General features: G+C 62.8%; 1 protein-coding gene across 1 annotated transcript in view; it reads left to right on the top strand.

The window, feature by feature from the left end:
* Window positions 1-15,756, top strand: part of LOC117639665 (tensin-1) — a 130,657-nt gene that overhangs the window by 105,785 nt on the left and 9,116 nt on the right. The window contains exons 11-14 of the mRNA XM_034375538.1: window positions 420-895; window positions 971-1,410; window positions 14,673-14,871; window positions 15,472-15,714. Coding sequence (XP_034231429.1) covers window positions 420-895; window positions 971-1,410; window positions 14,673-14,871; window positions 15,472-15,714 — 1,358 coding nt within the window. The remainder of the gene's footprint in view (window positions 1-419; window positions 896-970; window positions 1,411-14,672; window positions 14,872-15,471; window positions 15,715-15,756) is intronic.

Genomic DNA, 15,756 nt, shown 5'->3' with positions numbered 1-15,756 from the left:
TTTGTGAAAAGACTGGTTAGTCGGCACCGTGGGGACCGGACTTTACCGGAGGTGCGCGATTGAGGTTCGCGGTCTGAGTTCTATGTTTGTTGTATGGATGCACTGGTAAAACTAAAGCGTAGTTGTACGCTTCATTCAAGCGTACAACTACGCTTCAAGACTGTACGCCCTTCTTGAAGCGTACAACTACGCTTCAAGGCAATTCCCCCATGCATTTAGATAGGAAGAAAGGAGCGCATGAACTCTTGTACCCTTGAAGAAGGGCGTACTGGCTGTACGCTTCACGAAGGGCGTAATAGTACGCCTTTACCAGTGTGCTTCCTCGAACGCTGAAGGCCTGGTATATATGGTGTCAGGCCCAGGTCTGTGCGCCGCCATGGCGCCGCCACTGCTAACGAGACGGGGCGTGTTTGTTGCAGAGCAAGACGACGAGCTGAGCCACACGTATGGCCCCCTGGACGGGTCGCTGTACGCCACGGTGGGGCGCAAGCAGCAGCTGCAGCAGCTGCAGCAGCAGGAGGAGCACCACCGCCGCATGCTGCTGCAGCAGCAACAGGACCAGCATCTGCAGCTGCAGCGCGCGCGGGCGCAGCAGCAGGCCGTGGGGCCGGGCAGCGAGCTCACCATCTCCATGGACTCGGGCATCTCGTCGGCGGGCAACGGCGCGGGCGGCGGCGTGCTGGCGGCGGCGCCGTCGTCCACCAGCAGCCAGCGCGCCCTGGACGACCTCCTCAACGACATGCTGCTCACGGTGGAGAGCATCCCGGACCTGAAGCCGGACCAGCAGCACCACCAGAGGGCGGTGACGGCGCCCCCGACCATGCCGTCGGCCCGCGCCGACCTTCAGCGCGCGCAGCGCTCCGGCGGCGAGCCGCGGTACCAGCGCGCGCCCACGGCTGGCGGCACAGGCCTAGCCCCCCCGGGCCCCCTTGGCCTGGGCCCCACCGCGGCGGCGGCGGCGCGGCGCCAGTCAGGCCAGAGCTACGGCCACGCGCAGCCCGCGTCGTCCGACACCTTGACGGCCCTCACGCCCGGTGCGTGCGGCACCAACACGGACGCCGCGCTGGATGACATCCCGTACCACGCCCGCCTGGACGGCCGGCCCTTCACGTACGTGCCCGGCGCCTCCAACAACGCCGCCAGCCCCGCGCCGAGCCCCGCCGCCCCCATGGCGCCCTCCGTGACCCCCGGCCACCACGCCGGCCACCACGCCGGCCACGCCAGCAACGGGCTGTCCAGCCCCAGCCTGGTGCGCAAGGCGTCCGGCCGCGGCCTCGCCGTCAATGGATACGCCACCTCCACGCCGCACGTCGTGCACGCCGCGCCGGCGCACCACGCCAACGGCGCCGCCTGGGGCTCGCCGCAGCCTCAGGCGCAGCCTCGCTTCCAGGACGACATCCTCTCGGACGGGTGAGTCGGCGGGACTGCATGTCCACTGCATGTCCACCACGCCGCGCTGCCTCTCTCTTTTTCTCTGTCTCTGTCTCTCTCTCTCTCTCTCTCTCTCTCTCTCTCTCTCTCTCTCTCTCTCTCTCTCTCTCTCTCTCTCTCTCTCGCTCTCTTTCCCGCTCTCTCGCTCTCTCTCTGTCGGTTGACTGCCAGGGTGCGGCCTGGGGGCAACACCCGCCGAAACGAACTCGCGTTCCCGCGAACAAGTGGCCGTCTTGATGGCAAGGGGTGAAGTCATTCCAGAGCGCGCGGGGGCGCCGACGCGGACGTGTGTTTACACGGGGAGCCGGCGGGGGCTGCCTGGCGGGGGGAGAGGGAAAGCCCACCGCGAGCCGAAATAATAATCACGCTTCGATTGGCGCGCATTGGGGTCACTGCCGAGTGCAGCAGGCGCCCAGAAATAAAGGCGGGAACAACAACAAGCGTAAACCAGCTAAAAGAGATGCGAAATGTGTGGAAAGGAAGAGGGGTGGGGTGGCCGCGGCCTGGTGCGCGCCTCGGCGTGGCGGACGCGCTGCTCGCCGTCGACGTGCAGGTTGAGAGCGTATTTTTAGCGCGCTTCGGACCGCCCCTGCCGCCCCTGCCGCGCCCCCACCCCCGCAGTCCGCGTGCGAAGGTGGCGGCGCCGCCCTGGTGGCCGCGGCGGGCACGTCGGGGTGCCTCGGACGCCACCCGGTGTGCTGGGGCGGGTTGGGCGGCTGGCCGGTGCTCGCCGACGCCACAGGGCCGAAAGCGCGCCAGGCTGCGCCAGGCCGCCAGCAAGTCGAGTCGCTCGAGTCGCGAAGCGCGCCGCTCCCACGTCGGCGTCGGTCCCACGGTCCCCGGGTTGGCTCGGGTGGGTGCGCGAGGTCGCCGTCGAGGACGCGTTCGCGGTCGCCCTGGTGTCCCTCAGCCGCCGCCGGCATGGCCTTCATCCTGGACTACCCCATGGAAGAGTAAGTCCTCTGCTGGAGCGGCCCCGGCGCTGCGTGGCTCTGCGTGACTTGGGTTCTCCTGCCTGAACGGCTGCTTTCCGATCAAGGGCCTTGCGAGCTCTGCAGTACGTACTTCAGTGGAGAGTCGTCTCCGTTCATTTTGGTTTCGACTTAAACGTCAGCTGTCTCTTTTCGTACCTCGCGAGGCCTTATAAGTGGGCGTCATAGTGATTATTTTCTAATTCCGTTTCTCGGTTTTCTTTGGGGCGTTTCAAGGAGCTGTCGCGAAAATTCCCCCTGTTTTCCTTTTTTGGTGTTTATTCGTCATTCGAACGTCGGCGGGGTGGGGCTTGGGGTGGGGTGGCTCCGGCCGGTGGCGCTCGGGGCGGCGCGAACTGGCGCCACCCGCACCCCCGCACCGCCCGTTCGCAGGGGAGCGAGCAGACGACGGCGTATTCGAGAAACAGGTCAGCGAGCCGCGCGCCGAGCCAAGGTCTGGTCTGGCCCGGCACAGCCCAGACGGCTCGGACTCGAGACGCATCTGCAGATGTGAGGGAAGGGAAGGGAAGGCCGGCGGCCCCCGACGCACAGTGGGCCAGGAGACCGGTGGAGGCGGCCAAAGCTCAAGACGGGTTTTGAGCTCCAGAGTCGCTAAATGAGACTCGAACCGAACATGTGACCCCACCAATGGATTGCTCTCCGGACGAGGAATCCATTGGTGGGGTCACACGTTCTGTTCGAGTCCTGTTTAGCGACTCTGGAGCTCAAAACGCGTCTAGGGTTTTGGCCGCCTCCACCGGTCTTCTGGCCCACTGAGCGACGCACCGCGCAGCGCCCCCACCTGTATCCCGCCTCCGCCCGCCCGGTTCCGCCGCCGTGCCGCCACATGGCCTGGCATGAGCGCCCGGCCGGCTGGGGCTCGGTGCTCGGTCGGTTCGGTTCGGCTTGTTGCTTGACAGCGCCCGGCCGTGCCATTCCAACTACCGGCCGCTCCGTCCAGCACACTGATTCCGAGAGTCGTTTTCGTCGCCCCGTCCCTCTCGCACCCACACGGGTCGCCCCATGAGTGCGAGAGAGACGAGAACGACTCTCGGAATCAGTCTGCAGCTCGGCTGGAATTTAGTGCGCCGTACGCCCCAGGAGGATTGGCTACTCTGGTCCTGGGGCTTGACGGCTTGTTTTGGAAGGCGGTGGCGTAGCCGCGTGGCCGCGCCAAGCCGGGTGGAGGCGGTAGCCAGCCGGCAGCGGCGTAGGCATAGGCAGGGCTTTGTGAGTCGCGTCGCCTCGCGTCGCGGATGGCGTGTACCTGCGTCCTTATCTTGATTTATGATTGCGGATACACACAGGTGAACCGTGAGGCAGGGAAGGGACTCGCCGGGGGAGGGGGCAGTCCTCGCGCGGCCCGTGTGTGGCACACTGTGTGGTGCGGCGAGACGCCGCGACGCCTCGGTGACTAACAGCGGCCCGATTCCGAACACTTTCGTCGCTCTGTCTCTCTCGCACCCCTGCGGCCCTGCGGCGCGCCCCGTGAGTGCGAGAGAGACAGAGCGACGGGCCGGCCGGCGGCGACGCCCTGCAGTCCTGCCGAAGCGATCCTCTTCAAGGACGGCCGCGGCCGCCTCCTCCGGGAACAATACTCCCCGGCCGCCGACGTCCTTACAGTGTCGACGAAAATGGTTCGGCATTGCCAGGGCACTGCTAGTTCCGCCCTCCGCCCGTGTGCGTCTTCGCAGTGGGCCAGAAGACCGGTGGAGGCGGTCGAAACTCTAGACGCTTTTTGAGCTCCCGAGTAGCCAAACAGCACTCGAACCGAACGTGTGACCCCACCAACGGATTCCTCGTGCAGAGAGCAATCCATTGGTGGGGTCACAGGTCCGGTTCGAGTCCCATTTAGCGACTCTGGAGCTCAAGACGGGTCTCGAATTTTGGCCGCCTCCACCGCTCTTCTGGCCCACTGTGCGCCTGCCTACCGCTGCCGCTACCTTTGCTCGACCGCCAAAGTCCTTGCGCTTCTCCACTCCACTCGAAGTGCTCTTGCAAAACGCGGCCGGTCGATTCGACCGACGCTCAATTTTTTTGCGGGTCACGCTAAAAGAGGGGCGCGCTTTTATCGTCGGGTTTATTGTGAAGATAATGAACAGTGTCCGCGCCGGCCGGCGGCCAGCCCGCCGCGTCGCCGTCCCTTTTTGCGTTTTTCTCTGTAGCGCTTTTATATCCTTGATCACTCCGGCCGAACTTCTCAGAAATGACACTCTGATCTCGCTGTGCCGCGCTGCCTGGACCGAGCCGCGTGTGTGTGTTTGCGTGTTTGTGTGTGTGAGTGTGCGTGCTCCAGGCGGGCCGGGCCTCCGGGCCGTGCCGGGCCGCGCTCTCCAGCAGAAGCCTGCCGGGACAACTTAATGGAGCAACTTCCGTGCCGATCAGACGTGTGGGTGTGTGAGTGAGTGAGCGAGCGAGCTGGGCGTGGCGGGGCGGCCCCGCCGTGGGGCGCGGTGGCGTCCAGGCCGCCGCGGCAACTTGGGCAAGTTTGTCGTCGTCGTGATCCTCTTCGTCTTCATCTTCGCCGTTCCATCCGTCTTCCGGTTGACGCCCGCGTGCCTCGCCCCGCCCCGCCCCGCCCCGCCACACCGCTAATACCCGTACGTAATGTTGGCTCGGGGCGCCCACCATTTCACGCTCGGGTACCGCTCGGCCCCTCGCGCCGCCGTCGTCGTGGTGGCGGTCATGCACGTCGCTGCACACCGACTCCGAAAGTCGCCGTTTCTCTCTCGCACTCACGGGGCGTCCCGCATGGCTGCGAGAGAGACAGAGCGACGAAAACGCGGAGTCAGTCTGCGGGCGGCGGCGGCGGCGGCCTCACTGTGTGTGTTTGTCGCCACCGACACAACCAAGTGCGTCTTTTCGGTACGTCTTTGTTTTGCGTCGCGGTCCCGGGATGCATATCGCGACGAGTTTGTGTGTGTGTGTGTGTGTGAGTGAGTGAGTGTATGAGTGTGCGCGCGAAATGCCTTGTCGCTCGTCGCATCCATGCCTTGCTGCTCCACCGCCCACTGCGTGTGTGTGTGTGTGTGCGCGTGTTTGTGTGTGCTGATGGGCAGTCTCATCCTCCCCTTGCGTAGGAAGTCCCAGTACACGACGACTGCTGCGACCTCTATTTACTCTACAAATCAAAGTGTGTACATGGTATGCTCTAACTGGAGCATGCCTGCAAGCACGCTCTAACTAGCGCATGCCTGCCAAGCATGCACTTACTAGCGCATACATACCATGTACACGCTTCCTGATGCAGACAACTCCCTATCCCTTATGCACTAGATGCATGCTTCAGTTAGCGTGTACATGGCATGTATGCACTAGTTAGTGCATGCCTGGCAGGCATGCGCTAGCTAGAGCGTGCTTGCAGGCATGCTCCAGTTAGAGCATACCATGTACACTCTTCGATTTGTAGAGTAAATCAGGGCTGGCTGGTTGTCATTGGTTCCTTTTGGTCGTGACGCTGCGCCGCGCTGTGCCGCGCTGCGCTAGCAGACGACGCGGACACGCGGGCCGTGGTGTTGAATTTCAAGGGCCATTATTGGCAGAGGCGTGCCGGACGGACCGTTAGCGCGGACTGACTGCGAATACGGAATCCATTTCGGCGCCGCTCACTGGCTGACCCTCGCTCCGTCTCTCTCGCACCCCCGCGGAACGCCCCGCGAGTGAGAGAGAGAGAGAGAGAGAGAGAGAGAGAGAGAGAGAGAGAGAGAGAGAGAGAGAGGGAGAGAGACGGGGCGGCGAGAGCACTGTCCAGTCCCTTGCCGGGGAGGGCGGCGAGGGCCTGCATGACGTGGCCGGAGCGGCTGCGACTCCGCACTGCAGCACGCCTTGCTTGGGCCGGCCGCCCGGACTGCGTGTGTGTGTGGGAGAGAGAGAGGGAGAGAGAGAGAGGGAGAGAGAGAGAGAGAGAGAGAGAGAGAGAGAGAGAGAGAGAGAGATGCCCTGCCCACCACGCCCCGCCCTGCCGAGGACACTCGACCTCAAGGTCAGGTGGTCCCGTCGGGTGCCGTCACAGCTGTAGCGCAGCGTCGCGTCGGCCGCTAGCGAAGCTTCGCACACGTCGTGCCGGGACGGACGGGACGAGACGGGACAGGGCGTCGTCGAGTCGTGCTCATGAAAAATCCACCCATCGTCCTGATCCGCAATATTTTCCGCGCTTCCCGCTTCTCATTTGCATGCGCTTCGCTCCGCGTCGCTCTCTCTCTCTCTCTCTCTCTCTCTCTCTCTCTCTCTCTCTCTCTCTCTTTCTCTCTCTCTCCGGACGCGTACGGGACGTCCCATGAGAGCGACAGAGACAGAGCGACGGAACGATCCTTCGCGTCCGCGGCTGGAGCGCCTGCGAGGTAGGCCAACCGGGTGCAGCGGTGCGCGTGGGTTGCCTACCCACCGCGTGCACGGCGCTCCCGCCAGCCATGGCCAGCCGCGGCCGGTTGCAGTCTGTCTCTCTCGCACTCGTCAAGCTTCGCGCTTCGCTCTGCGTGGAGGCGCGAGAGAGACGGAGCGAGGAGGCACAGTGGGCCAGAAGACCGGTCATCGTCATCGGCGCTGTTAGGCCTCAGCAGACGTCTAGCGTTCGAGTAGCGGCCAAAACTCTAGACGCGTATTGAGCTCCAGAGTCACTAAATGGGACCCGAACCGAACGTGTGACCCCACCAATGGATTGCTCTCCGAACGAGGAATCCATTGGTGGGGTCACACGTTCGGTTCGAGTCCCTTTCAGCGACTCTGGAGCTCAAAATGCGTCTAGAGTTTTGGCCGCCTCCTCCGGTCTCCTGGCCCACTGTGGGAGGGCACTGTTCGAGTCGGCTTGCCTTAACTGCGGCGAAGGAGGCGAAAGAAACGCGGCGGCGGCCAGCGTGTGGGCCGACACGTCGTGCTCGCCGAGCCGCGACCCTTGACCTTGCCTGAGGAGGCGGGGCGGGGCGGGGCGGGCTCTCCGTCCGCCAGGCCCGAGGGCTGGGCCGTCCACCAGTCAATCAGCAATCAATTTGCTGGAAAGCCAAACACACGGCGGCGCCGCGTGGTGGGCGGGGCGGGGCGGGGCGGGGCGGGGCGGGCGCCCAGACGGTGGTTAAGGCGGTCCAGACAAGGACACGGCGCGTTGCGGGATTACACTGGTACACTGCACAGCGCAGGCTGCAGGAAGAGCGCGCACAATGTAAAGAGGGAAATTCCGGGCAATTCCGGGGGGCGGACGTCGTTGATCGGAATGGAGCCGCGCTTGGAGTCCTCGCGTGGCGGTCCCTGCTCCGCGCCCTCGCACTTGACCGCGACGAAGAGCACGCACTGGACTCGGACGGACCGAGGGCCCCGGCGGCCCCAGGGAGCGCACCGCAGGCGCGCCTCAGTGGGAGGGGGCGGTGGAAGGGGGAGGGGGCCCGGAGACGCGGTGCGGACGGTGCGGGGGCGTGCTGTACCGCCCGCTGCCTCGCCGCCTCACCTCGGGCGACGCGTACGACGTTGTATTACGACCGGAGGGAGCGGGAGGGGGCAGCCTGGGGTCGTGGCATGGCGTCCGCACGCCGCCGAGCCCAGCCCAGGCCAGCCTGCAGCAATATGTGTAGCACCTCTCCAGGACGGCCCCGGGCCGGAGTCGGCCGGTGAGGCGGTCCCGGCCGTGCCGGCGTGGCCGGCGTGGTGCATACCTTGGGGCTGGCCGCCCAGGCGGCTTGGCTCGACGCGGCCCGGTCGCTGTGTTTACTCATTCCTGGGCTTGGCCGCTTGGCCCGGCCTGCCGTAGGCCGCCGCAGGCCTGGCCGCGGTCGTGCCTGGCACGCGCTGACCACCGCCACGGCACGGCACGCCACACCACGGCACACCACGGCACATCACGGCACACTACGGCACACCACGGCACACCACGGCACGGCACACCACGCCACGGCACACCACGCCACGTCACGCCACGGCACGCGTCGCCGATACAATCGAGAGCCTACCCGTTATCTCGCGGCCTAGACCTTGGTGGCGTCCTTCTGGGCCTTGCCGGTGCGTCCACTAGAAAATCGAATGGAAAGACTGAGCCTAATTATGGCGGGATAAGGTCTTGCAAAGTTGTGGCCAGACCTGACAGTATCGCCAAACTTTGGTCGGTCTAGAAAGTCTTTCCACACAACGGTCACACATTTTTGTCTCGTTACATCACATGACGCATGGATCGTATCATTGACTGGGTTTGTAATTCCGGTCAAACTGTGGACGGACAAAAATTTCTGACCAAATTTTGGTGAGAGTTCTAGGACCAAAACTTGGCAAGATTTTTTGTCTCACCAGGGTCTGAGGTTTCAATTTAGTGTTTACAGATTTTACCGTTTTTTTTTTTGGCCCCGTTTTATTGGTTCAAGCCGCGAGACGCGCGGGTGCATGCCGTTTCGCTGCAGCACGAATAACAGAAACCTTTTTTCCCGAACCGGAAAAAAAGGGACAAGCTCGTGAACCTGCGTGTCGGCGGCCGGTCTTAAAACATGTCATTATCAGCCATTATCATGCTGGACAAGACTTTGAGAGCCTCCGGCCTGCAGCGCCGGCCGCCGAGCCGCGCGTGGCTGCCCAGTTAGTTCTGGTCTAGCACGCAAACACAAACGGGCAGCACTAATCCACTCCGGCTTGTTTTACAAGTCAATTCCGACTGTGATCGATTTGAGTCGGGCCCGAACAGGTTCGCCGGTGGACGAGGGGGGGGGGAGTCGGCGAGGAGGAGCGCAAGGTCAGGGATGGCGAAGACAGATGTGGAGCAGCCTGCCATCCTTTATCGGGGCAACTTTTCAGGCTCCACACGTCTCCTGATACTTCATGCAAAGGCGGGGCGTCTAGGAAGTCACTTTCAAAAGTTCAAGTTTGAATTAGCTTTTAAAAGTTTGAAAAACTTTTGTGAAAAAGGGAGCTTTTGGAAATTACGGATCGAGCAGTGCTTCGGAACGCACTTTCCGTGTTCGTCCTGTTTATTTTTAACAGTGCGTGAGGCACTTTGACTCGGGGTCCTTCTGGCTGCTTCGGGTCCACCGCCACGCACTGCTTGGCTTGCTTGGCTCTCTAACGCCGCCTCCCTGCCCTTTGCAAGAAGAGTTAGCCCCCGCCAGCCGCGCGGGCCCCGTGCCAGGCGAGGCCGGGCGAGGCACCCCCCTCCCCGAACAACCCTGCTGCCCCTGTCGTCGCTCCGTCTCTCTCGCACTCATCGGTCGCCCCGTGGGGGTGCGAGAGAGACAGACCGACGGCACCGCGCCTCGCCCCGCGCCTCGCTAATTCGAGATTTTTTGCCCCCCCGGTTACCGTAGAAGTGAAATTGGCCGAGGGGACCGCGTCCAGTTTTTGTGTAGTCCTTATTTACAACCCCACGCGTTTCTGCTGGAGGTCCTGGACGAGGTTCACTTGGTTGTGGACGAGGTCCTGGACGAGATCCTGAACGAATTCCTGGGAGAGGTCCTGGACTGGATAAGGTCCTGAACGAAGTCCTGGACTCGATAGTTCTTGGACGAGATCCTGGGCCAGATCCTGCACCGGAAAAGGTCCTGAACGAAGTCCTAGGCTGGACAGGTCTTGGACGAGGTCCTGGATTGGAAAAGGTCCTGAACGAAGTCCGGGGCTGGACAAGGTCCTGAACGAAGTCCTGGACTGGATAGTTCTTGGACGAGGTCCTGAACGAAGTCCTGCACTGGAACAGGTCCTGAACGAAGTCCTGACCTGGAAAAAATTCTGAACAAAGTCCTGGGCTGGAAAAAGTTCTGAACGAAGTCCTGGGCTGGAAAAGGCCCTGAACGAAGTCCTGGACTGAAAAAGATCCTGGAAGAGGTCCTGGCTGGAGGTCCTTATAGGAGCCCTGGGGCGCGCCTTTTACTGCCGGCATGACAAGGCAGGCGCGAACTTGACAATGGGAATGCGGTATTGTCCCTGCAACAACACTCTCAGTGGGCAGGGCAGTGAGTCGGCCATGTGCACCTTCGACGCGCCGCCACGCCGCGCCGCGCCACGCCGCGGCCAGGGAGAGCCTCAATTGCCATTGTAACCAAATGGCCCGCGACGCAACGGGACCGACCGCGCCGCGACCGCGCAGGACACGGTACTGCATATGTTGTAGCGTTCATAATGCTGCCCTCTGTGCGGGGCTGTTTACATGCCACTAGACGCGCGGGGCGGCGCGGGGCGTGGGCGGCCGGCCAGGGCACAATGGCAAGTGGGTTGATGTTTCGCGAAGAGAAATTGTTTCGTGATGTAGTGGTGGTGTACACCGAGCGGCTAACGTTATAGTATGTTTCCTTGACTTTTCGTCATTTTATTTTTCTTAACCTTTATGGGGGAGGAGGGGATTATATTGGTGTTATTGCGGAAAATTCATTCACAGTTCATTGGAGCTTACGTGTTTAAAGTAACAAAAAAACGTTGCTTAGTGTTTGGCCCCGAAACGTCGCTACTTCAGTTCCTAGCTACGTTGGCAGTGCGACCGTAGTCGCACGTCAGCCTCGCTCGCATTGCGTGCAACGAGAGGGATAAAAACGAGCAGCGATCCGCAGCGATCGGGACTCGAACCCGTTGACGAAACCCAGTTTGCCATCCTTTTTGGCTCGTTCCCACCGCCGCCCTCTCGGCGATCGCTCGGCGAAGATGATAGAACAGTTAGAACACACCGTTCATGTCCTTGCAGGGAAGCCGAGGCGGGGCTGGCCCGGTCTGGACCACTGGGCTTGTTACAAGGTCGCTTCGGTGTCGCGGGGGCGGGGCGAGGGGGCGGGGCGTGCTGCCACTTTTTTCCCGCCCTTTTCTTGATCCACTTATGAGAAGTGTCCTTGGCCACGAAAAAAAAAAACGGGATTGAGCTTTTTTTACCTCGCTCAATTCATTTTCCTCGTCATGTCCTCCCGGTACTTTACGGGAATTGGGCGACACCCGGGACAAGACACTGCACTTTAAATTTCTCACGAAGAATTTCCAGGTTGGCTTAAATTTCATTGTGAGGCTCGAAAAGCGCTGATGGTGATAATGATCATGTTGATGTTGTTGATGATGATGATGGATGATGGTGATGATGATGGGATGATAGGATGATGATGACGGGATGATAGGATGATGATGACGACGTTGATGATGATGATGACGACGTTGATGATGACGATGATGATGATGATGACAATGATTGAAACCTCACTGTGCAACGCCAAGGATCTAGGACGTGGATGTTGGCGGGGCGGTCCGTTTCGCCTTGCCGGCTCCGTCTGCTGCCCGGCGCTGCCCTGCCCGCCTTTGGCCCTCTGGCCCCTATCTGTCCGTGTACTTCCCTGCAGGGGCACGGTCGTGCCGTGGCGGCGAGGCAGCGCGGCGGCGGGGGCAGCAGTCGTCCCGGACGGAGTCCCCGCGTCCCCGCCACGTAGGTTGGCCTCGCCCGGCCTCGCTGTACTCTGTGACATTCCAGCGGCGTGGAGCGGGGCGGGGCGGGGCGGGGCGGGGGGAAGCAGTGCCCTGACCCGCTGGTCCGGCCACGGCCCGGCCACGGCCCGGCCGCCCCCATATTTGGAGGGATGCTGTGCCGGCACTGCCCCGCCCCGCCCCGCCCCGCCCCGCCCCGCCCCGCCCGCCCCGCCCCGCCCCGCCCCGCCCCGCCCCGCCGTGATCCGGACTCCGCGACTCGAGCCTCGCGTCCGACTGGCGAATGCCGCGGCCGGCAGGACGAACCGGCTCCTGCACTGGCCACTGCTCGCGTCGAACGGCAGGCACGAGGAATCTAATTTTTCACCGCGGTCTCGATTTTAGGGTCGGCGTTGCCGTCTGCCCTTTTGAACGCCTTCTAGCGCCCGCCCCGCCAGCGGAGGGCCGCGCAGGGCTGCTTTTGATGTGGCGGCCGCCTTGCCGTTGGCACGGGGCCCCGGCGTGCACCTGGTCGGGGCGGCCACGGGGGCGGGCAGCGAGTCTAGGGCAGTGCGATGGCACCCGTTGTGGCGGAACGACGCGTTGGTGGACGGCCAGGGGGCGCCAGAGGGTGGACGTCCTTGGAGAGGGAAAGGGCGTAAATTGGCAAAGTCAGGTGTGGCGGCGCCGCTGACAAACGACACCTGTCATCGGTCGTTGCCGCCGCCACCGCGGCGCTGCTGGCGTCACGGCGCCCACGGTCGGGCCTCGACGACGACGCCCAGCCCGGCGGTGAATTAAGCAGCGAACACGGGGTGCGAGTACGGAGGCAGCCAACGGTAGGCTGTGGAGCTCCTGCCAATGCGGGGGTAGGCAACCGTCCTCCTGTCGGTGCGGCGGTGCGCAGCGGGTCTGCCTGCTCGCAAGGCGGTCCAGGCGGCTGACGGTGACCTGGGCCGACGGCGACCTGGGCCGATGGTGACCTGGGCCGACGGCGACCTGGGCCGATGGTGACCTGGGTCCACGGTGACCTGGGTCGACGGTGACCTGGGTTGACGGCGACCTGGGTCGACGGTGACCTGGGTTGACGGCGACCTGGGTCGACGGTGACCTGGGTGGACGGTGACCTGGGCCGACGGTGACCTGGGCTGACGGTGACCTAGGCTGACGACGTCCTGGGCCGGCAGTGACCTGGGCTGACGGCTGACGGCGTCCTGGGCCGACGATGTCCTGGGCTGGCGACGTACTGGGCCGGCGGCGACCTGGGCTGCGCTGCCACGCTCCATTCACGAACGCGGCGGTCGTGGGGTTCTGCACGTGGTGCCTGGCGCTTTACGCGCCGCCCCCCGCCGACCCACGTGGCCGCCGCTGCTGCCGCGCCAAGCGTGGCCAGACGGCACCAGAAATAAACGCGTTTTGAAATGCAGCGCCCTGAGCCCGAAGGGACGCTCCGTCTCTCTCGCACCCCCACGGAGCGCCCCGCGAGTGCGACAGAGACAGAGCATCGCCCGGCTGCCGCCATGCTGCCTCGCCGCGCCAGGCGGCCACAACACGGCGACCACGTGACGCGATGGAGATAGCCGGTCCTTCCGAGTGCCCTGCAGTGGCCCTGCAGTGCCTTGTGGACGGCGGCCTTGCGGACCACGTGCGGGATGCGGTGCGCGCGCCAACCCCCACCCGCAGGAAGGGCGTTTGTTTTTGGTGCGCTGTGCTGTGGGTCCATGGTGGGTCTTTTGGTCCTGGCGGAAACCTCCTGGCTTCACAAACTCTCCAGCATGAGTGTCCCGGAGACTGCAAGTCCTTCAGGTGCGGATCCAGGAGGAGGCGAGGAGGGCGTCGCTAGAGTAGGCCGCAAGTCGCACCTTGCCCCTAGGCAGGCAACTTTTGCGACATCCCTTTTCTGGATCCGCCCCGGAGATCTTGGCAGGGTGTGTTCTCCGGCCGAGTGTACGCACACCGTACAGCCCAGCCGCACGCCGCCCCTGGCAGTACGTGCTGGAGGACGGTGCTGGAGCACGTATCGGCCAGTCACCCCGCCGCCATCGGCGTGCCGCCATCGGCGTGCCGCCATCGCCGTGCCGCCAGGCCGCGCCGTCTCGACACCTCCGCAAAGTGTGAATGTTTGTTATTGGCTTGCCAGGCAATGCTCTGTCGCGGCGAGAGAGAGAGAGAGAGAGAGAGAGAGAGAGAGAGAGAGAGAGAGAGAGAGAGAGAGAGAGAGAGAGAGAGAGAGAGAGAGAGAGAGAGAGAGAGAGACTCTGGCGGCGCGACGCCAAAGAGCCGCCCCGCGCCCCGCGAGTGTGGGAGCACTTGTTGAGCACTGCCCGATTATCGGCAGTCCGGGACCAGCAGCAGCAGGCCGATTCCGATCCGAACACTGCCTTCGCGTTGGTCTGTCTTCCTTTTCGCATGCGCGGGCCGGCTGGCTGGCCCCTAGGGGTGCGAGAGAGACAGGTAATTGTTCGGAATCGGCGGCGTCCAGAGTGCCGCAATTTCATCGTGGTGGAGGGCGGAGGACGCATGGCGGAGTGGCGGTCGCGGAGCCGCCGCTTCGAGCTTCGTGGCCCGCGATAAATATTCAAGACAAACTCACTCATTCACACAGACAGGCACACACACCGAGACGCACCGGTTTCGCCACCATTTTCGACTACAGCCCGTTTTCCGCTTTTGTCGTCGCGCATAGTCCTCCAAATGATCCTCCAGAAGGTCCTTCGGCAAGGTCCTTCGGCAAGGTCCTTCGGCAAGGTCCTTCGGCAAGGTCCTTCGGCAAGGTCCTTCGGCAAGGTCCTTCGGCAAGGTCCTTCGGCAAGGTCCTTCGGCAAGGTCCTTCGGCAAGGTCCTTGAGAAGGTCCTTGAGAAGGTCCTTCAGAAGGTCCTTCGGCAAGGTCCTTCCAGCGAATGGTCGTCTAATCGGTCCCTCCCCTCTGCTTGCAGCCCTGGCAGCCGCAGCCACCTGACATGGCTGCAGCGGCAGCAGCAGAAGCTGCGCGAGCGGCGCGAGGGGCTGGTGCGGTCGGCGCGGCAACCCCACGAGGCGCGGCTGCTGTCGGAGCTGCGGTCGCTGCACCACGCCCACTCGGCCAGCAGGCGGCTGGACGGCTACACCAGCGACACCACCATGTTCGCCGACGAGGTAAGCAGTCTCGCCACCACACCGATGCATCGCGATGCACAGTGGGCCAGAAGACCGGTGGGGCGGCCAAAATTAGACGCGGTTTGAGCTTCAGAGTCGCTAAATGGAACTCGAACCGAACGTGTGACCCCACTTATGGATTCCTTGTTCGGAGAGTTAACCACTGGTGGGGTCACACGTTCAGTTCTGTTTAGTGACTCAGGAGCTCAAAACGCGTCTAGAATTTTGACCGCATCCGCCGGTCTTCTGGCCCACTGTGCGACGCTTCCCAAATTTGTTGAAAATAATTGCATTACATACTGTTGGAAGGTCCTTAGGCGTAGTGCTATGATTTTACCAGAGTGATGCCCCGATTTTGCTAAAGTAATGCCTTGGTTTTACCAGTGTAATGCCTTGATTTTACCATAATTCCTTGGTTTCTACTAGAATTTTGCCTTGATTTTACTAGAATCATGCCCTGATTTTACTAGGATTATGCCTTGATTTTTACTAGAATTATGCCTTGATTTTTACTAGAATTATGCCTTGATTTTACTAGAATTATGCCTTGATTTTACTGGAATCATGCCTTGATTTTACCACTGAAACGGAAATCGGCAGGACGAGGAGGACCTGTGCCGGCCGCTGCACATCAACACGAGCGGCAAGCTGAACGGCGTGTCGGGCGGCATGTCCGCGCCCGGGTCGCCGCTGCAGCGCCGCGCCGCGCCCTACACCAGCCAGCACGCGCCGCAGCCCTACAGCCTGTCGCGCCAGAAGTCGGACTCGTCCTTCGACCGCGAGCGGCCCTTCGTGGCCGTCAAGCGCGGCTACGAGCAGCGCGCCAAGTACCACGACTCGCCGGTAAGCCGAGGGTGCCGAAGCAGCAAACCACGGCGAACCTAG

This window comes from Thrips palmi, unplaced genomic scaffold (genome assembly GCF_012932325.1).
Source record: "Thrips palmi isolate BJ-2018 unplaced genomic scaffold, TpBJ-2018v1 HiC_scaffold_11, whole genome shotgun sequence".
NCBI lineage: Eukaryota > Metazoa > Arthropoda > Insecta > Thysanoptera > Thripidae > Thrips > Thrips palmi.
The sequence above is the reverse complement of the archived record's forward strand: the minus strand, read 5'-3'. Positions and strand labels throughout refer to the sequence as shown.